Source organism: Chanodichthys erythropterus, chromosome 6 (genome assembly GCF_024489055.1).
Source record: "Chanodichthys erythropterus isolate Z2021 chromosome 6, ASM2448905v1, whole genome shotgun sequence".
Lineage (NCBI taxonomy): Eukaryota > Metazoa > Chordata > Actinopteri > Cypriniformes > Xenocyprididae > Chanodichthys > Chanodichthys erythropterus.
The window spans coordinates 4,542,813-4,565,582 of record NC_090226.1 but is presented as its reverse complement, the minus strand read 5'-3'; the positions used below and the strand labels follow the sequence as shown (position 1 = coordinate 4,565,582).

Sequence of the window (22,770 nt, the reverse complement as noted above, 5' to 3'; positions counted from 1 at the left end):
ATGTTTACTTCAAATACTTTATAATGCTGTTAGATATCTGACAAACTCGGCTTACATTTTTATCTTTATTCTGTTTATATTAATTTGGTTCTATTTCCTACAGCAAGGTTTTATTAATTGAGAAATGTTTTGTTTTATTTTATTTTATGATTTTGTTTTGTTTTGATGTGATTTGATTTTTGTTTTATGTTGTTTTATTTTATGATTTGGTTTCATTTTATTGTACTTATTTATATGTTTTGTTTTGTTTCATTTCATTTTATTTTTGTTTTGTTTTGTTTCATTTTATTTTATTTATTTTTTTATTTTATTTTATGTTTTGTTTTATATTTGGTTTTGTTTTGTTTTATTTCATTTTATGTTTTTGTTTTGTTGTTTTATGATTTGGTTTCATTTAATTTCATTTTATGGTTATGTTTTATTTTATTTATTTTTTGTTTTGTTTTGTTTTGTTTCATTTTATTTTTTTGTTTTTTTTTTTATTTTATTTTATGTTTTGTTTTGTTTTATTTTATGTTTTTGTTTTGTTGTTTTAATTTTATGGTTTTGTTTTATTTTATTTATTTGTTTTGTTTTGTTTCATTTTATTTTTTGCTTTTATTTAATTTTATATTTGGTTTTGTTTTATTTTATTATGATTTTGTTTTGTTTTATTTTATGATTTTATGTTTATGTTTTTGTTTTGTTTTATGATTTGGTTTTGTTTTGTTTTGTTTTATTATTTTATTTTATTTTGTTTTAATTTAATTATTTGTTTTGTTTTGTTTTGTTTTATGATTTGGTTTTATTTTGTTTCATTTTATTTTATTTTCCTTTATTTTATTTTATTTTATTTTATTTTAGTTCAAGACTTGGTAATGCTGTTAGATTCTTGATTTATGTTATTATCTGTGTTCTATTTTGAGAAACATTTTTTGTTTTGTTTTATCATTGACATGTAAATATTTCTCAATTAATTAAACATTTATTTTGTAATTTAATGTACATAAACAGATTTCTAAATGAAAAAGTGTATTCAATATTCAATATTAGCTTTTGCTGTGGCGCCAAAGTTTGTATTGAGAATAGTGAAATTTCACTGGTATTAGTAGTAAAGACTTCTGAAATTTTCATATCATGACAAACAATAACTTGTTTGCTTCGGATTTGTCACACCCAGGGCCGTCCATACGGCACATTCACACGGGGCGTCGCCATTAATGCTTCTCATTTACTTTGAATGGCGGACATCATGTGTTGCCGAACCTTTGCGTCACTTCACTAGCATTGCTCTCGGCAGAAGTTGAAAAATGTTCAACTTTTCAAGCCCCAATGCAGGCGTCAGCCAATCAGATTGCCTTATTTAAATACCCTAGCACAGACGCTAGCCAACTGTATTCATGCAACACCAAAAAGAAATGTGATTGGCTGTTGTCACTATGACGGTCGCGTCAGCACCAAGCTTCAGACACGCCCTCTGTCTAGTGCTGATGTCAACTGGTGCACTTTTGGGGGCCCCGTGGCAAACGAAAGGCCCCACCCCTCCCAATGTGATCGTGAACAGACTGACCCAGGGTGGGGGCGATGCTTGAAACGGCTCTGGTCACACCTGTAAACAACTGAACTTTGTGTGTCTATAGAACAGAATTAAGTGCTCAAAAGGAGTGTCCACTTTATTTAACTGCAGTATATGGCCAATTAGTAAGGAAAAATAATGATATTTTCCATGAAGGTAAAAAAACGTCCTTGTTTTTGAGTTGTTTGCTGTTATGTCTGTGTGTGTTCCTTTTATAGAGCAGAAGAGCAAAAGTGATAGATCAGTGATTTGTCTGATCAGAATGGAGTCGGTCAGCTGTTGAATTATAGCCATATGGATGTCCTGCCTATCACAATTCATCTTAAAAACTACATCAGTACTTTGAAAAACTGCATCTGTTGATGTTGCTCCATCTGGAATAGGCACAGAAGGTAAAGATAGCTGGTTTAAAATTCAATTTAGAAGACTTTTGCTCATCCTATTAAGATACATTGGGCTCTTAGCATTGTAGTTGCATTAAAGAAAAAGAAAAGATATTTACTAGATACTTTTGAATAAAATTGTAGTACAGCACACAAGATGAGTTACATTCTGAAGTGTAATACTGATTGTTAAACTTTGTTCAAATCCCTAACCAAATTAGTAATTTGTTCTTTTAAATAAACACCTTGTTTTGAGCATTTGAAAATGTGCTTTGGATAATTAAAATTCAAAACAAAACAAACAAACACAGATATATATATTTAATTGTCTTGTTGATTCCTCCCCCGTTTGCATTATTCAAACGTCTGTTCATTAAAAATACATTCCGTAATGATAAACATTATGTTCCTATTCCCATCAGGATGGCATACATATTGCTGTCTCTTTAGGAAAAGCTTTACATTTTTAGCCCAGAATGCATTATGCCTAATCTCTCTGCTGGTACATTTTCTGCACTCACTGAGATTTTATTTTATTTTATTTTATTTTATTTTATTTTATTTTATTTTATTTTATTTTATTTTATTTTATTTTATTTTATTTTATTTTATTTTATTTTATTTTATTTTATTTTATTTATCAATGACATATTCTTCAAAGTTTTTTTTCAATAATTAAACATTGCTAATTTAATTTAAATAGTGTTTAACTTTCTAAATTAAGATGTTCATACTGTATATACACACTTCTTCATACACACCTCTCATATATTTATAAATATTCCTGTCTCGTTAGGAAAAGAATCACATTTCTAGCTCAAAATGCATCATGATTAATTGCTCTGAGACATTTTCTGCACTTTCTGAGTCCAGTGCTTCATCTGTGCTGTTTTAGACACTGTAATTTCTCCGTCAGTGACCCAGTGTTCAGGCCAGAGCAGCCCTCCATCAATCCTCAGGTCTGATAGATGCTTCAGCCTGAAAAGCCAGAAGAACTGAACGTGGAGAACAGATTTCAGGGTGTTAAAGGAAAAGATGAAAAAGTTAACCACTGCCCGCGGGACGTCTCCGTTTGTGAATGAGCGCAACTGTAAACTTATTTCAGAGCAGGTCGGTGACTTTTCTGTTTTTGATGGATAGACACTTTAAAAGTACATTTTCTGAGGGGGCAAAAGATTAAAAATTGTTTTAAAAAGTGTACACCTAATTCCCTGGAGAGATGCTTTTGTTGAGGAAAGGCATTCGTCACCGCTGACAGGCATCTCCATGTGTAATTGTGACATGGGCTTCTAAAATTGGCTGTAGTAAGAGCCCCTAAACGGCTCGACATTGAGATTAGTATTGGTATTACTTTGAAGCCACAGGGGCATTATCTTTTGGCATAACAATGAGATGATATTTCATGTTTTTATATCATCTGAGAAGTTTGGGGTTGGTAAAATATTTGTATGTCTTTGTAAGAAGTCTCTTATTCTCATCAAGGCTACATTTATTCAATAAATCCAGTAAAAACAATAATATTGTATATATATATATATATATATATATATATATATATATATATATATATATATATATATATATATATATATATATATATATATATATATATATTATATTAATTATATATATAATTTAAAATAACTTATCTATTTGAATAGGTTTTTAAATGTAATGAATTTCTGTGATGTTATAGCTGAATTTTCAGCATCATTACTCCAGTCTTCAGTGTCACATGATCCTTCAGAAATCATTCTAATATGCTGATTTGCTGCTCAAGAAACATATTTTTAGTATTATTATCAATGTTGAAAACATTTTGTGGAAACCACAATATTTATTTGAAACAGAATTTTTTGTGACACTATAAACAGTAATGTATGCTTGTTTATATTATTTATTGGCAGCACTATTTTTTTTTCTAAATGTATATTTCATTTATATGTTTTTATATCCAAAATCTTGTAAATGTAAAATATTCTTAACAATATCAGCATAAACTCTTATCATTCTTGGCATGAATGCATTAAAGTAACTGGCAGTTATCTTTGAAGACCAGTAATAATGATGTTCTCTTTTGATAACATAATAATTGGTAATATATACACGTCATAGTCAGAACAGCAAGTTTTTGAAGATTATTGGTTCCCTGCAACTTTATAGTTTTACTGATTGAATACAAAACAGTTTAGACAAACCAACTAGAGCACTGTTTAGAGATGGTTTAAAAAGTGTGTTATATATATATATATATATATATATATATATATATATATCTGGGTGTGTGTGTGTGTGTGTGTGTGTGTGTGTGTGTGTGTGTGTGTGTGTGTAATCACAAAACGGCAAGGATTTATGCTGATATTGTCCTAGGTATTTCCAAACTTTTGGAGGAGAGAATATCAAACCAATATATATATATATATCAAACCAATTTCCTAAAATGAATCAGACTTCTCAACTTTGAGGAGACTTGTTTGATTATTATGTTAGGTTTCTCAGCTACAGTGCACAGCATAAATGAGTACACCCCCTCTGAAACTTAACAAATTCAGCAATTACACTTTACTTAGAAAACATGTTAGGGTTCTTTAGAGATATAACATTCTAGCAAGTCTGTTTGATCAGTTACCAAATAAGCATGTCAAAATTATTCAGGAAAATAACATGTTATGTTGCAAAAATGAGCACACCCTCTTGAAAGTTGCTAAATAAAATTAAATTAAAAAAATTCTGGTGTATGTTTAAGGCAATTTTTGATCAACAGACAAGTATGTTGAACCAAAACGTTTAAAGAGAAGTAATTTCTTGACAATTAAAAGTGTTATGTAGCCCACTGAATCATTCTCGGACTAAATGCTGACAACAATGAAAGCACTTGGGTGAGAACTGTCAGGAGAATTATTTCTTAGCACAAAAGAGTACAGTGGTGCAAGAGGATTACCAAATCATTGTTTTAAGTGTGAAAATATATCAAAAGTAACAGAAAAAATTAAAAAACAATGGACTTGTGACAAGGGCCCTGAAATAATCAGGCCTTCAATTTTAAGCTTTCATTTAGTGATGAGGGATTTTTTTAAAATTTTTTCCTAGACAAAGAGCAGGAGAAACACCAAGCGAGTGTTTCAGAGCCAGCAAAAGCTATGAAAAGAGTGACTGTTTATCTCACAGAGTAAAGGTCCGTACACACCGGGACGAATATCGCACGCGTTTATCGCCGACGTTTTTTGTGTTCACACCCAAGCGATTTTCACCGGCAATGCGCCGAGTGAAAGTGCAAATTCACTCCCTGACAGTATGTGGCGCTTGTGCAAATAAACATATGATATTAATAAAGTTATTAAATGGCATACATACCTATATATATATATATATATATATATATATATATATATATATATATATATATATATATATATATATATATATATATATATATAGTGCAAGTGAACAGCAGTGTAAATAAACATATTTATGAAACAGACATTCTCAACTATATTTCTTGAATGTAAAAGGGAAAAAAAAGTAAAAATACAGAAATAATACACATCTGTGGCAGAGCACCCATAGTGTGTGTCTCAATCAGCTCTCTACTTCACTAGTCAGGGCACTGATCAGGGATTCGGCCACATTCATGTACATGGTATACTGATACACGACCTAGGGAGCTGTTTGAGATGCAGGGATAGTTTGTAGGGGTCTTCCTCGTCTACTTACTTTCTCTCCGTCGTCTTGTGTGCTCGGCGAGACCGTTTTGTGCTTGAGCGCCACCAAGTCATGTTTTACTGTAACTTCAGCAGCTCCAGGCACGTGAACAAAAGCGCCAATCTCATTTGTCGGACAGTTTTTAACGCGGTGCGTCAAACCAAAAAAACGAACCCGAGGCGTTTTTAAAAAAAATGACGCTTTTACGCGTCGGTGTGCACACTCACATTGGCGCCCGTAGTTTAGTCACGAGGCGTTAAACGTCGGCGAAAATCGCATGCGATATTTGTCCCGGTGTGAACAGGCCTTAAGATGCAGCCTGCAGAAATGACATGCATGGTTGTTGTTCTCACTGGAACTACTTACTGTAACCAAGGCCCATATTTACAAAATATAGACTTCTGGGAATCCATATTCTGGTCTTATGAGACCAAGTCAATCATTTTGGATCTAACAGCATCCAAAATGTTCTGGTGTTGCTAGAGAAGGAGTACAGTGAGATGTACCTGGTTCCCACAGTAAAGTTCAGTGGTAGTAAAGCTCTTATATAGAAATATGGAGTTGTGCTTTATCAATGTTGTCATGAATTCCCACACCACTGTGTAATTTAATACACAAACTTGAAACAGAAGATGCCACCCTCTCCTCATTCCCTGCTTTGTTGGGATTTTTTTTCAACATGAAAATGAGGATATGCATTCTCCCAAGGTGAAAAACCTTCTGTGGACATGAATCACACTCAATATTTACACTCTGCACTCCCTGTGGGGGATTCTGTAGAGACGAGTTGAGCAACACTCCCCATTAAAGATCAGGGCATTTAAGGAGCTCATCATCCAGGAGTTAAACAGAACAGATGTGACAATTTGTCATGAACTTGTACACTCCGTGCCAAGAAGTGTCAGAGCAGTATATTCAAAATTATGGAGGGCATACTAAGTGCTAGAATACTATACGTTTGTTGAATTAACTCTAGGGTGTACTCATTTCTGCAAAATTGGCAAATTTATTTATTTTATTTTTTTTACAGATTAATGATATATTTCTGTTTTTATCAAATGTATGTTTAATACATTTCAGTTCTGCCATCTATTCATGAATTGTATTAGGAATCATTAGGAAAATACATCTTTTGTATTTTGCATTTGTTCATCTGTTGTATTCATTTATGCTGTGCACTGTATAAAGCTGCACACAATGCAGTGTGACAAAAAAATGTGAGGTTTTGTCATGCTACACTGCTATACACACCTCCTTAATTTTAAGTCTGTGACAGATAGCCTTAGAATGTAGTTTACTTGCACAGTGTCATTGCCAGTGCTCTTCTAGTGTCTGAAGCATGTTGACATACAGATGCTAGCGCTTGTGTCCTGTAGTGTGCACTTGGCATCACTATTTTGTAGGCAGCTGTGCTACTGTCACACTACGGATAAATGTTAAGCTAGTAGCAGCACTACCGCTACTTTCAGTTTGTTAACCCTCAACACTGGATCGTAGGAAGGAGCCAAAGAGCAAGAAGGAAAGAAACAGCAAAAGAGAGAGAGAGAGAGAGAGAGAGAGAGGCCATCTGTTCCTACTTTCTGACCCAGTGCTCTCATCAAAAACAGCCTTTCCAAATTAGAAGTCCAATCAGTGAGTGCACTAATACCACTGATTACAACACGTGCTCCCTGCGAGCGAGGGACAGAAAAAGAGAGAGATCAGAGAAAGCTGAAAAAGTTCTCTGAGTAGAAAATTAACCAAAGTGATGACATTTAAAAGAAGTGGGGAAAAAAATTGCACAGACAACCTGTTAATGAACAGAATGAGAGAGGTTCCCTTGAGTACATGTAAAATACAAGAAGAAGAGCAGCTCATCTGGGGCCTGATGTACAGTATTAGTATGGTCAGTTCACATTAATGCATTTTTGTTCCTTTTTAAGGACAGAAATCTAAATAAATGACCTTCGTTTAAAGGGGTCCTTGATTATGATTTCACTATTTTAACTTTAGTTAGTGTGTAATGTTGCTGTTTGAGCATAAACAACATCTGCAAAGTTATGACGCTCAAAGTTCAATGCAAAGAGATATTTTCCTTACAGCAACAGATGGCTGACAGGGACTACAACGAGCTTCTTCACAAACCCTAAAATTTACATAAACCCCGCCCCCGGGATGTCGGGCTGCTTTAGAGAAGAGGAAGAGTTGTTGTAGTAGAGTGTTGTTGTCGTCATTTTACGCCGGACTGCTTCACAAACGAGGGTCAATTCAACGCTGGATTTGCACAAAAGATTAACATGACGACACATGCTAGTGGATGAGTTGAATCAACTCCACACCAACTACATAAATGTATCCACTAACCATTCAGAAACGTCCAGTTTCATTCTAAAAGTTGTAACTTCTCCCTGAGTCTCTCCATCAGTGTCGACTCCGGTTTGAACAATGTAAGGCTGAACAGCATTGCTGACAATTGTCATTTTGGCTGCGTGAGATTCTCCAGCTTTGAACAACTGAAGTGTGAGCAGTTAAAGCTCCGCCCTCTTCTGGAAATGGGGCAGGGAGCAGCAGCTCATTTGCATTTAAAGGGACACACACTAAACCGGTGTGTTTTTGCTCACACCCAAATAGGGGCAAATTTGACAAGCTATAATGAATGATCTGTGGGAGATTTTGAGCTGAAACTTCACAGACACATTCTGGAGACACCAGAGACTTATATTACATCTTGTGAAAGGCACATTATAGGTCCTCTTTAATTAAATTTAGCAGCATAAATCTATATAGCAGCAATCTTTACTTGCACAAAACAGCAGATTCTATAGTTCTGGTTACACTTAACAATAATTTGGCATAAAACTGAATTTGCAATAGTCTTTTCTTCTCTATTGTGACATATATGCAAGTGAAACGGCTTCTTGAATGAGAAAAAATGTCGGGTGGAACTTTTTTTTTTGTCCGTCAGGAATTAATTGGATGGTTGTTTGCAATTGGTTGATCTCATGTGAGTGACAGGTTGTCCCGCCCTCATGTCAGTAAACATGTCATCAGAGAAGAAAGGAGATGTTAGTGCATTTTATTATTCTAAGCATTGAAATATGACAAATTCTACTTTGCACTTTTTTTATTTTTCCCTTTTTTTCCTTTGAAATACTGTGTTTACTAAATATTGACAGCGTAAAGATTTTATCTGAGAGTAGTTTTATCAGGTGTCATTACCAAACTAGCCAGCATTTGAGAATTACAAAAGAATATTTTCTGAGTTAAAATTTTTTCACTCAAATAAAGTTCAATCTGTTATGTGAGTTTCAGATGGCAAGATACTCTGTATAATGACAGACACAGCGGTAGTCGAACAAATCATTGGTCTGTGGAAATGTCTCTTGACGGCTGTCTGGATAGATTTGATGACATATAGCACTGCAGGTGTGCTGTATTGTGAAGGTTTGCAGTGCCCATATTATGCTATTTTAAAGCTTCCTAATTTAGTTTTGGAAGTCTCCTACAGTATGTTTACATGCATCCAAGGTCAAAAAACACTTTAATTTTAGCATACAGTATACATTACAGCTTCACCTCTTTTCTCACAGTTTCTGTAAGGGTTTGATAAAAGATTCAGTCTCTCTAAACCCCTCCTTTCTGAGAGCCTACTCTGCTCTGATTGGTCAGATGGCACACTCTGTTGTGATTGGTCTACCGTTTACAGTGCGTGACGGAAATGAAATGTCCATTACCATATCTGCATTACAGCTCCAGATCTTCTTCATACACTGATACGAACAGTAATAATGGTGTCTGTTTTACCATATCAATCTCCCTTTAAATACTTCGGTCAGTTTAAGAATAATTTGTTAAATTTTACATTATTTATTTGAAAGAATTAAAAAAATAAGTTTCATTTCTCTCTTTGTATTGTTCAACTGGTCGAGGTTGATATGGGATTTAGAAAGATATCAGTAATAAGTAATCTCTTTTTAGAGAGAGTAATTAGTACAGTAATCTAATTACACTGTTGAAGATATAATTAGTAGCTAGCAATTATTGACTTTTTTAGAGTAACTTACTGCCCGTATGTGACCTCCACAAAATACCTTTGCAGTTGAGCCGCGTATAGACGTAATAAGTCAAATGTGAAGGTAACGGCAAGCTTAATTTGTTGTTTTGTGGTACCTATGGGACGGCGAAGACGGTTTGTGTTATCTGTTAGCGCGGTACCCGACACACGTCCATGTGGCAGCTGGCGTTTTTTCAAATTGAAGGTGACTCCTTGTTTACCCATTTCCAACTAGTTGGGTGCACTGAATGTAAAGCAGGACTCAGGGTCTCTGGGCTTATGGGGGTAAAACTGGGTCAGGTGAACATCTCACGCCGACTCCTCCTCGCGCACAGATGGGCACATCTGTCACAGCTTCCCGCATCAAGTGTCACGCCGGCAGCTCAGGGCCAGACGCGCAGCACCTCTCATGTTTCCCAGATGGATGGGAGCAGGAAGATACAGTTTACCGTGTTTATCTGTGAAAGAAATCTAGCTTGGTTTGGCCCTCAGATACAGTCATGGAGGGAAAAAATGTTTGTTCCATGGTGACCTTGATTCGTACCGAAAACAGGCTAGGTGTCTGGTCATCAATAAAGCCTTGGGGACGGCCCACTGCATATGTCAATGCTACGGCTCTACATGCTTCATCATGCTATGTTTGTGCCTCTGTATAAACTACAGAACAAAGAATGATCGTCTTAATCTGTACTTTTGTCTTGTTTGTCAGTAAAAATATCTAAAAAATTAATGATGTCAAATTGATTAATCGCATCTAACATATATACATATTACACACAAACCTTATTTTAGATGTGATTATTGTGATTAATCGATTTTACAGCACTACTAAAATATTTTGTTTTTATACATTACATTAAATGGCATATTTGTTAAACAAGAGTAATATTGATTAATTATATAGACTACCACTTAAAAGTTTGGGATCGGTAAGATTTTTTATGTTTTTAGAAGAAGTCTCTTCTGCTCACTCACCAAGGCTGCATTTGTTTAATTTAAAATACAGTAAAAAACGAAATATTATTTAAAATTTAAAATAAATGTTTTCTATTTGAATATATTTTACAAAGTAATTTATTCCTGTGATCTCAAAGTTGAATTTTCAGCATCGTTACTCCAGTCTTCAGTGTCACATGATCCTTCAGAAATCATTCTAATATGATGATTTGTTGCTCAAGAAACATTTCTTATTATCAATGTTGAAAACAGTTGTGTACTTTTTTCAGGATTATTTGATGAATATAAAGTTCAAAAGAACAGCATTTATCTGAAATACAAAGCTTTTGTAACAATACACTACCGTTACCGGGTCAGTAAGGATGTTTATTTTTATTTTTTTGAAAAGAAATGAAAGAAATTAATGCTTCTATTGTAATACTTTTTTTCAGCAAGGATGCATAAAATCGATCAAAAGTGACAGTAAAGACATTTATAATGTTATAAAAGATTATATTTCAAGTTCTTTTGAACTTTCTATTCATCAAAGAATCCTGAAAAAAAAAAAAAATTTATACACAAATAGCAGCAGCAAATCAGCATATTAGAATGATTTCTGAAGGATCATGTGACACTGAAGACTGGAGTAATGATGCTGAAAATTCAGCTTTGCATCACAGGAATTAATTACACTTTAAAATATTTTAAAATAGAAAACAGTTATTTTAAATTGTAATAATATTTCAAAATATTACTGTTTTTACTGTATTTTTAATTAAATAAATGCAGCCTTGGTGAGCAGACAAAAATTATTTTAAAAACATTAAAAATCTTACCAATCGCACATTTTTGACCGGTAGTGTATATAATATATTATATAAAGTATATTAAATATAAAATATATATATATAAATAAAAGCAGAAAATATGTTACAGTAATACAGATTTTAGTAAAGAGAAGATATCAAAATATACTGTGTGCATCATGCTCATATAACTGGCTATGCTTCCAGATGTAGTTCAAGAATGTTCTTTTGAATATCTTTGTAACATATTTTTATTTTCAATTTACAGTGAATCTCCTGGACACAACCAAAATATCAGGAGACTGGGGCTGGCTCACATATCCTTCACATGGGGTAAGACATGTCTGTTTCTTCATTATTATTTGTGTGTTTTGAAATTTTTATGCATTTTTTTACTTCAGTACAGTGCATAATTATTTATGTTAAGAGGAAATTGTTTATACGTTGGCATCCTAAAGAGTGTGAACGTTGCAGTCTTATGCCGCTTTCAAGTTTGTTTTGTTTGATTGAACTGTTCAACATGTCAACTTTGGCTTCAACTAGTGGTTTGAGTTTGGGGTGGGACTACCTGTTTGTTCGAAGAATGGCAGATGAAGCGTTTGCAAAACAAATCGATGATTATTATTGCAGTTCTTTTGAATGCCACTATGAACTTGCTCCGCCAGCTCAAGACAATCAGATTGCTGATTGGCTCATTTAGTCATTTTCATTTCATAGAGTTGTCTTTCTCAATGACTGTAAACCTACGTTTTGTTGCACAATCACTATAGCCGTTTCTAATTTTATGATGAGTATAGGTCATGTTATTAAAACTGTCTTGTTAGCAGTGTTAGAGCCTGTGGCACAGAAAGCACATAAAGCAGCTTTAAAGTCAGCATGAAATCAAAAATGACCTATTTACTTTATTAATTCACATTACTGGTCTTATTGTGAACAGCTGGTGCATATAAATAATTCCAAAGGTCTTAGTAATCTTTCATCAAAATGTTATAATTTTTTGTTTTTGTTATAACTTTTTGTACACAGAGGTTAAATTGGGCCAGAATGATTCAAAAATAGGGCAAAAATATTTAAATGAAATATATATATATCATAAACACACACACACACTTTAACTAATTCCAAACTCTTCTGTCCCGTTTGACACATTATTCAGCAGCTCTCATCTGTACCATAAAAGAGACAGAGGTGTGTGTGTGTGTGTGTGTGTGTGTGTGTGTGTGTGTGTGTGTGTGTGTGTGTGTGTGTGTGTGTGTGTGTGTGTGTGTGTGTGTGTGTGTGTGTGTGTGTGTGTGTGTGTGTGTGTGTGTGTGTGAGGAGAGGACAGAGCAGGAGAGGAAAAAGAAAGGCGATGTTCAGAGTTGGCTGCATTTGCATATTCTAATGGAGAAAATGATGCATGGGGTATTGAATTAGCGGCGCACAAAGTGATCTAAGCGTTGAACTGTCACAATTAGCGAGGGTGGCTGTCAGAGTCTGATGGCGGTGTGATGTCCCTTAGAGTGAGGCGCCTCCCCGCCAGGCGACAATTACAAAACCGCGCGACACGTCGCAGCCACTGATGTATTGTAACAATCCCGCCATTATCGGATCGCATGTTTAACGCTGGTGGAAGTTCGTGGAACACAAGTAAATTCCTTCAATCAAAGCGGGAGAGTCTTTCAACAGGATTTGGAAAGGGTTGTTTGTCCATTACTGTATGTTGTCTTTAGTGCTTGTCTGTGCAAAAGTCACATCTATGATGGTATATAGTTATTTAGAGATTGTTTTGTACTGGGTGGTTTCTAAGTGGTTGATATGATATTCTGGTCTCCAAATATGGCTCATGTCCCTCCTTCAGTAACACTATTGGGTGGTGATTTCAAGGTGAAAATTATAAGTGTGTTTGCGTGGAAAAGTTTGGAAAGCTTGGAAAATCACAACTCTCTTCAACAAGTCATGAGTTTGAGGTGTATCACACTGCCAAAGTCACGTGAACAATTGAAATTTCGAAACACTTATGACGTAACGAAGCCTTGTTTACTGAAGTCACGTGACTTTCACGCTCCGAACCATTGATTCGAAACAAAAGATTAATAAAGCTCCGAAGCTTCATGAAGCAGTGTTCTGAAATCACCCATCATTAGATATTGTTGAAAAGTCATTTTGTTTTTTTGGTGCCCAAAAAAGTATTTTCGTCGCTTCATAAAATTAAGGTTGAACCACTGTAGTCACATGAACTGTTTTAAATGTCTTTAGTAGCTTTCTGGGCATTGAAAGTGTTAATTATCTTGCTGTCTATGGAGGCTTCACTGAGCCAACAGATTTTATCAGAAATATCTTAATTTGTGTTCCGAAGATGAACGAAGGTCTTACGGGTGTGGAACGACATGAGGGTGAGTAATTAATGACACAATTTTTGGGTGAACTAACCCTTTAATAAATTAGTTGTATATTATATTATATTATATTATATTATATTATATTATATTATATTATATTATATTATATTATATTATATTATATTATATTATATTATATTATATTATATTATATTATATTATATTATATTAATTACTGTAATAGTTTGAGGTCAGAAATAGTGTCAAAAGTCAATACGATTTTTTACTTTTATTAAAGGTGCCCTGGAATCAAAAATTGAATTTACCTCGGCATAGTTGAATAACAAGAGTTCAGTACATGGAAATGACATACAGTGAGTCTCAAACTCCATTGTTTCCTCCTCCTTGTGTAAATTTGATTTGTTTAAAAGACCTCAGAAGAACAGGCGAATCTCAACATAACACGGACTGTTACGTAACAGTCGGGATCATTAATATGTATGACCCCAATATTTGCATATGCCAGCCCATGTTCAAGGCATTACACAAGGGCAGCCAGTATTAACGTCTGGATCTGTGCACAGCTGAATCATCAGACTAGGTAAGCAAGCAAGAACAATAGCGAAAAATGGCAGATGAAGCATTAATAACTGACATGATCCATGATATCATGATATTTTTAGTGATATTTGTAAATTGTCTTTCTAAATGTTTCGTTAGCATGTTGCTAATGTACTGTTAAATGTGGTTAAAGTTACCATCGTTTATTACTGTATTCACGGAGACAAGAGCCGTCGTTATTTTCATTTTTAAACACTTGCAGTCTGTATAATTCATAAACACAACTTCATTCTTTATAAATCTCTCCAACAGTGTGTAATGTTAGCTTTAGCCACGGAGCACTATCAAACTCATTCAGAATCAAATGTTAACATCCAAATAAATACCATACTTGCACGATTAGACATGTTGCATGACGAACACTTTGTAAAGATCCATTTTGAGGGTTATATTAGCTGTGTGAACTTTGTTTATGCTGTTTAAGGCAAGCGCAAGCTCTGGGGACGGGGGAGCATGAGAATTAAAGGGGCCACAGCCTAAATCAGCTCATATTTAATGATGCCCCAAAATAGGCAGTTAAAAAAATGAATTTAAAAAAGTCAATGGGGTATTTTGAGCTGAAACTTCACACACACATTCAGGGGGCACCTTAGACTTATATTATATCTTTTGAAAAGACGTTCTACGGCACCTTTAAAAGATCAAGTGGCAGTAAAGACATTGAAATATTACAAAATATTTCTATTTCAAATAAATGCTGTTCTTTTGAACTTCTCTTTTGAAAACCCGCCTCCCCTCACTCACTTGTTTCATTCGCTCCAGATGAATATTGTTGGTGTTACAGGGCTTGAATTTCGGCATGGGATTGTGTGTAATATTTCACATAATTTTACTCATTCCTGCAGATTTTGTTGTCACACCCAAAGTGTGCACGCATAAAACCTCCTCTCAGTACTAAATTGAGTTATTTTCCGCTGCTTATTTTGCTTAAACAGTCAAATAAACACAATAATGTCAAAATGTCGGTCTTGGCGAGTATTCATGTATACACAGTCAGTTATATTTTAAGTGAACATAAACACTTAAAAAGAAAAAGAATGTGTAACAGTATAATGAATCCATGTGTCAGGTCTTAAAGTGACAGCAGCCTAATATACCTTATGAGATTATATTTAAAATATCTATATGGCAGTTTTTCCCCATGGTATCAATGACAAAAAATGCTGAGTGACTAGTAACTTTGGAAAACCACTAGCCACAAGCCCTGTTCACAATACAGTTTTTTCTGTATTTATGATCAAGTAAGAGACCTTTTTAAAAAAGATTAAAAAATCTTACTGACCCCAAACTTTAGATATAATTATTTATATCAGTATGGCTCAATGTAACCATGTTTTATGTTGCAGCTGCTAATAAAGTTACTTGCCAAAGCCTATTTTACCCCCATTTGACGCTTAGTAGGTGTTAGGTTTGTATCCTGGGTGAGAGAGAAAGCGCAAGAGAGAGAGAGAGTTTCTGAATGACAAATGAAATGGATTTCCTCCCTTACAGAGAGCGCATTTACTACGACCTGAAAGGTAGAAAATGGGACATACATAATTCACTGAAGTGCGCTTTCAGTGCAAGTCAACAAGCAGTAACGCAGTAAAACTGCTAGATAACGAGCATCCCCTTTTGCATTTGCCCTCTAATTACTGTTTGTTAAATGTATTCTCAGCGAATAATGCAAACTATTTACTTGAACTTTGCCACCGTTTTTCGTTCGCATCCACTCAGTCACATAAACACTGAAGGCCTGGAACAGCGATTAAACCGCCTCTTGCGGGAAGCAGGCAGTTATTTCTTTTTCTCTCAACTGTAAAAATAATTTCCACAAATAGATTATGTTAGCGTGCATATTCGCACTGGCACAGAAAACACCTCCTCCCCAATTATTACTTGACAGCTACCTAAAATTAGTGGCGTACTTTAACAGCGCGGCATTAGTTAGTGTACCTGTCTGATGTGACTGCGACGGTCCCCACTGAAATGAGCCCTGACAAATGCATCTCATTTACACGCTGCAACGCTCCGTTAGATGCATAAACTCGTGTTTACTTCTCTAATAGCTGTGCTTTTATTTTTTTTATGTGCATTAAACTTCAGATCTGTTGACTCTAAACACAAATTCAGCTAATAGGTAAAGTAAAAATAAATTAAATGTTTTTAATATCTAATTTGTTTCATAAGTCTCATATGCTGGACAGCAAAGACATTAAGACATTAAATGGAGAGCAAATGAAGCCTTAAAAAAAAAAAAAGCATTTTTCTGCTTAGAAAAAGACCCCACTAAATTCACATGCACCTCCTACAGAAACCTATGCTCAGATTTTGATATATTGGCAAATGAAATGAAGGAGACTTATCCATTTGTTCTCCATTTAATCCAATCACTTTCCCATTACATCTGGATAGATGGATGGATGGATGGATGGATGGATGGATGGATGGATGGATGGATGGATGGATGGACGGATGGATGGATGGATGGACAGACAAATGGATGGATGGATGGATGGATGATAGATAAATAGACAGATAGACCAATAGATGGATGAATGAATGGATAGAATGGTGGATTGATGGATACATAGATGATTTATGGATGGACAGACAATAGATGGAGGGATGGATGGATGGATGGATGGATGGATGGATGGATGGATGGATGGATGGATGGATGGATGGATGGATGGATGGATGGAAGCATGGATGGATGCCTGGATAGATGGACTGATGATAGATGGATGGATGGATGGATGGTCAGATGGAGGAACAGACAATGGATGGATGGACGGACAGACAGATAGACAGATGGATGGATGGATGGATGGATCGATGATAGATAAATAGACAGATAAACCAATAGATGGATGGATGAATGGATGGAAGGATGAATTGATGCACGGATGATGCATGGATGGACGATAGATAGATGGATGGACTGACGGACAATGGATGGATGGATGATGGATGGACAGACAGATAGACGGACGTATGGATGGATGGATGGATGGATGGACAGACAGATAGACGGACGGATGGATGGATGGATGGATGGATGGATGGATGGATGGATGGATGGATGGATAGACAGACAGGTGGATAGATAGACGGATGGATGGATGGATGGATAGATGGACGGACAGATAGACTTCTAACTTCAATCTCTCAAAAAGAATAGGTGAAACAGCAGTTTTTGTTGGTCGGCCAACTAAGTTTTCTCAGTGTGTTCCGCACCGTCGGCTGAAGTTGGTCCTCATCGGCTTTTCATCAGCCGATTCGACATGTTGAATTGCCGTCAAGCAGTCTGAGAGAAAGAACTCTGATTGGCTGTTCAGTATAGCAAACCAGTCAGTTCACGAGAATATAAGCAAAAATTATGAAGGCAAGCAAATAAGTCATGACATCATCTACCTGAGCACTCGAATGCATGAATATTTTCATAACAACATGAGTGGAGTGGAATAAAGAACGTGATCAGCATGATTGATATTCAAAACGATAAGCAAGCGCTGCTTTGTTTATGGTTTATATACATGCAGCCTTTGTTTCGCCTTCCCTTTTTGAATGACGAATATAGACAAATATATCTGCTTAAATAGACAGTTATCTCGTTTATACACAGGCGCAGGACGCTCATGCTAGTTGACAGTCGGCTGAAGTTCTTTCGGTGTGTTCAAGCACATATTTTTTCCCTGACGTGAGGCGACAACACCATCGGCTTTCGTTGCAGCTGGTCGGGTTGGTGTGTCCCGGCCTTGAGACCTCCATTGAGCCTCCTGAGCAACATCTGAGCAATAAATGATTCCTCTGAGACTCCACACACACTTCCTGTTGTTGGTCCAAACAAAATGCTCGTACATGCCGATCACGTAGATGGTAAATACAGTTTGTTTGGTAGTCACAGGCCTGACCCTCATGTTAAAGCGTACGCCGCTCTCTGCTGGAATCGGTATTGATGGATTAAATACTTCAGCCCGCTTTGTGCCCCTGATTCCCATTTACAAAAGGATTTGCTGCATGGACACTTTCCTCTATATCCATTCGTCTTTTTCGAGGATTCGGCACTTCCATTTCCTTAAAATTCAGTCTTCTTCTGAATGCTACGTGACTTCGGTGATGTGCGGCACGCCACACAATGCATGCTACCATCAGGGACCATAAAGAGCAGAGCACAAAGAGATTAGACTTTTGTATTTGACTTTTTTTATGCCTGTGACGTATTCCCTGTCACAGTGGAGGGGCCGTCACACAGTGAGTGCCTCATGGGTTTGATGATAAAACGTTTTCCGTGGCAGATTGTGTCACGCGAGGAGGAGTTCTTCAGCTCCAGGTCACTTTACACACTCACTGAGCACAGCTATAAGAAAATGTAGCATATGATTAAATCAAATCTGTCATGTGCCTTATCATATATGTTGGAGTTAATGCTTGTTTGGACTGGATTAGATACTTTAGACCAGATTGAAGTTTATTTATTTCATTGACTTATTCTGTAAATTATGTCTAAATCGTATCATATTTAGAAGCAGGAGTTTTCTATCATGTACTGTAAGCTTTATCTCACTCATGATAGTAACAAATATTATATTGTGCTCTCTCTGACAGCTACTTGACACATTTCATTTATATCTCCATCTTGGCTCCTGGGAGGTCTGGAAGCTTGTCATATCTCACTTTATCGGCCTTATTTTATAGCAGTTGTAATCAGTGGCAACAAAGTAATGTTATAGGAATGATTTTAACAGTGAAAATTGACATCGATTACATGAATATCTCGATTGTGACTGCTCCTGATAGACATGCAATGAGTAAAACTGTCTGTGCATTACTTTGTGGGATTTCATTAATTACACCAAGGACTAAGATATAGTTCTAAAAATCATTCTAAATATAAAAGAGTAGCAGAGTCCACAAACACAAACACAACGGCACAGAGAAACTATGTCATTGGAATCACTTTTACAGTACATGTATATGTGTGTATATATGCTTTTAAAAGCTTGCACTATCACATCTTAAATTAATTATAGTGTATCTTTTCATATGTTTTTGTGTGCACATGGCTCTTTTGTACACACAAGTATGAATGGGAAATGAGAATGGGCTGCATTCTCAGCAGTAACCTGACAAAAGGAATAAAAGCCATCTCAAACTCCGGCCCGGGGAGATGGATTAAAATTGGATTAAACCAGCACCTTGACTATGAAATCCATCACGTTCCCTCATGCAAGTAGGAGGCTTATGGAAGTTGTGCAAGCATAAAGCAGAAAGGAGTGATGAGGAGCTGACATGGACTGAAAAATGAAGAAATGCTGCGCTTTTTAACCTACTCTTGTGTGTGCAGTTCACTCCTATTGTATGTGTGTATAACCCAGGGTTTGACATGGATCAGGTCAGGAAAATTAGAAGTGGTATTCGCTGGACTTGGCCAATTGACCCTTAGCCAGGAGTTTGATTGACAGGCGATCTAACCAATCATAAAGCAGAATCAGCCATTTTATCCAACAAAGCAGTCAGGGGAGTTAGCAGATAGGGCTGGGCGATATGGCTGAAAACTGTATCACGATATCAGTGTTTCATATCGGTCGATAATTATTGATATTATTTATGACCCATTTAAAATAAGGACCAGGAGAAAAATGTATTACATTTAAACATTTTTATTTTAAACTTAATCTTCCTCTGATCATAATCCCAGTTATTATGACAGAAATGTCAACAGCCATTGAAAACTCAAATAACTGCCATACTGGCGAGCTGACTTTTCCTCTTTTATTTACAATTTCCTCGCTCACTGCGGCACTCATTTTCTGCTTATCAGTCGCCGGTTACTGAAGAGGAATCCAGCACAAGACAATGATATGGCGCAACCAAATTTGATACTGTTACATGATTGTACACGATTCTATGACATCACATCACTTTGAAAACACCCTTTTGGAAGCTTTATTTTTTATCAGTGTATGGTGCGTATTATAATAACGTTTTTTTTTTTACTTAACAATAGAACACTTAGGCCATTTTCAGACCTCTAGATTGTTTGCTTTTTCCAAAGTGGGGACTTAATTTGTTACAATGTTGTATTTTCTTCTTGGTTCGGTTCGCTTTCACAAGGCAATATTTCAAAGTGTACCAAAATGTGTTCATGAGAATTTAATTGAGAATGTCTTTTATTAAATTCAATACCTGAATTTAAATTGAGGCAGCAAATAGGATTTGGAATTGTAAATCGTAGTTCCCATCCATTCCCAAGTGTCCTTAGTGCTTCAACCCCGATGTCTCACTATAAAGTAGTCTGAAACTGTCTGTATTTGCCTTGTACTTTCACAATAACCTGTCACAGTACGTGTTGTGGACACTTGTGGCCCTTGAGAAATAACAGCGCTTTGATCAGTTCTGCTGTACTGCTCTCTGCTAACTGGTAAATCAAATTTCTCCAAAGCTGGAGTGAAAGAGTGGCAGTGCATTCTGTCCCCTCATGACAGATTTTCAGGCTTTCTGTTTGTTTCAGATGGTGTGAGGTGACACCGCTGTGCCTCTACTGCTAGTCAGTACTTTTCCAAAGAATCTCAGTAACATGTGCAGCTGTTAGCTGGATGCTCGAATCTCAAGCACGTTCTGGATATTTAGAGCGACTAAGCGATAGCTGTAATTGCTCATTTTACAGTTCAGCAGTTTGTCAAAGTTTCAGAAGATGCAACAATGAGCAAATCTAAAAAAAAAAAATAATAATAAATTGTTTTCCCTGTTATGATACATTTCTCATCAAGACAAGGCAATTAACCTCTAATTTAATCAGCTTTGACATCCAGGGGCCACATGCAAGGGTATCGAATGCTTAACTGGATATCTACATTCTCTGAAGTAAATGTGAGTGATGCTTGCCATAATAGATAATAGTAGGATGTTCTGAGTGGTTGCCAAGGTGTTGCTTGATGGTTGTTTGGGAGATTTGGGTGGTTGCCAGTGTGCTGCTATGCAGTTGCTTGGGTTGACGGATGGACAGACGGACGGACCGACGGACGGACAGAAAAACAGACAGACAGACAGACAGACAGACAGAGAGACAGATAGATAGATAGATAGATAGATAGATAGATAGATAGATAGATAGATAGATAGATAGATAGATAGATAGATAGATAGATAGATAGATAGATAGATAGATAGATAGATAGATAGATAGATAGATAGATAGATAGATAGATAGAAACCCGATTCCAAAAAAGTTGGGACACTGTACAAATTGTGAATAAAAACAGAATGCAATGATGTGGAAGTTTCACATTTCAATATTTTATTCAGAATACAACACAGATGACATATCAACTGTTTAAACTAAGAAAATGTATCATTTTAAGGGAAAAATAAGTTGATTTTAAGTTTCATGGCATCAATACATCTCAAAAAAGTTGGGACAAGGCCATGTTTACCACTGTGTGGCATCCCCTTTTCTTTTTATAACAGTCTGCAAACGTTTGGGGACTGATGAGATAAGTTGCTCAAGTTTAGGGATAGGAATGTTGTCCCATTCTTGTCTAATACAGGCTTCTAGCTGTTCAACTGTCTTAGGTCTTCTTTGTCACCTCTTCCTCTTTATGATGCGCCAAATGTTTTCTATCCTTCTTCTACGCAGCCATGATGTTGTAATTGATGCAGTATGTGGTCTGGCATTGTCATGTTGGAAAATGCAAGGTCTTCCCTGAAAGAGACGACGTCTGGATAGGAGCATATGTTGTTCTAGAACTTGGATATACCTTTCAGCATTGATGGTGCCTTTCCAGATGTGTAAGCTGCCCATGCCACACGCACTCATGCAACCCCATAGCATCAGAGATGCAGGCTTCTGAACTGAGCGCTGATAACAACTTGGGTTGTCCTTGTCCTCTTTAGTCCGGATGACAGGGCTTCCCAGTTTTCAAAAAGAACTTCAAATTTTGATTCGTCTGACCACAGAACAGTTTTCCACTCTACCACAGTCCATTTTAAACAAACCTTGGCCCAGAGAAAATGCCTGCGCTTCTGGATCATGTTTAGATATGGCTTCTTTTTTGACCTATATAGTTTTAGCCGGCAGCGGCGAATGGCACGGTGGATTGTGTTCACCGACAATGTTTTCTGGAAGTATTCCGGAGCCCATGTAGTGATTTCCATTACAGTAGCATTCCTGAATGTGATGCAGTGCCGTCTAAGGGCCCGAAGATCACGGGCATCCAGTATGGTTTTCCGGCTTTGACCCTTACGCACAGAGATTGTTCCAGATTCTCTGAAACTTTGGATGATATTATGCACTCAAGATGATGATAACTTCAAACTCTTTGCAATTTTTCTCTGAGAAACTCCTTTCTGATATTGCTCCACTATTTTTCGCCGCAGCATTGGGGGTATTGGTGATCCTCTGCCCATCTTGACTTCTGAGAGACACTGC

General features: G+C 36.1%; 1 protein-coding gene across 1 annotated transcript in view; it reads left to right on the top strand.

Moving 5' to 3' along the window:
- The window catches only part of epha8 (eph receptor A8), a 90,434-nt gene that overhangs the window by 13,521 nt on the left and 54,143 nt on the right, over positions 1-22,770 (top strand). The window contains exon 2 of the mRNA XM_067387787.1: positions 11,684-11,748. Coding sequence (XP_067243888.1) covers positions 11,684-11,748 — 65 coding nt within the window. The remainder of the gene's footprint in view (positions 1-11,683; positions 11,749-22,770) is intronic.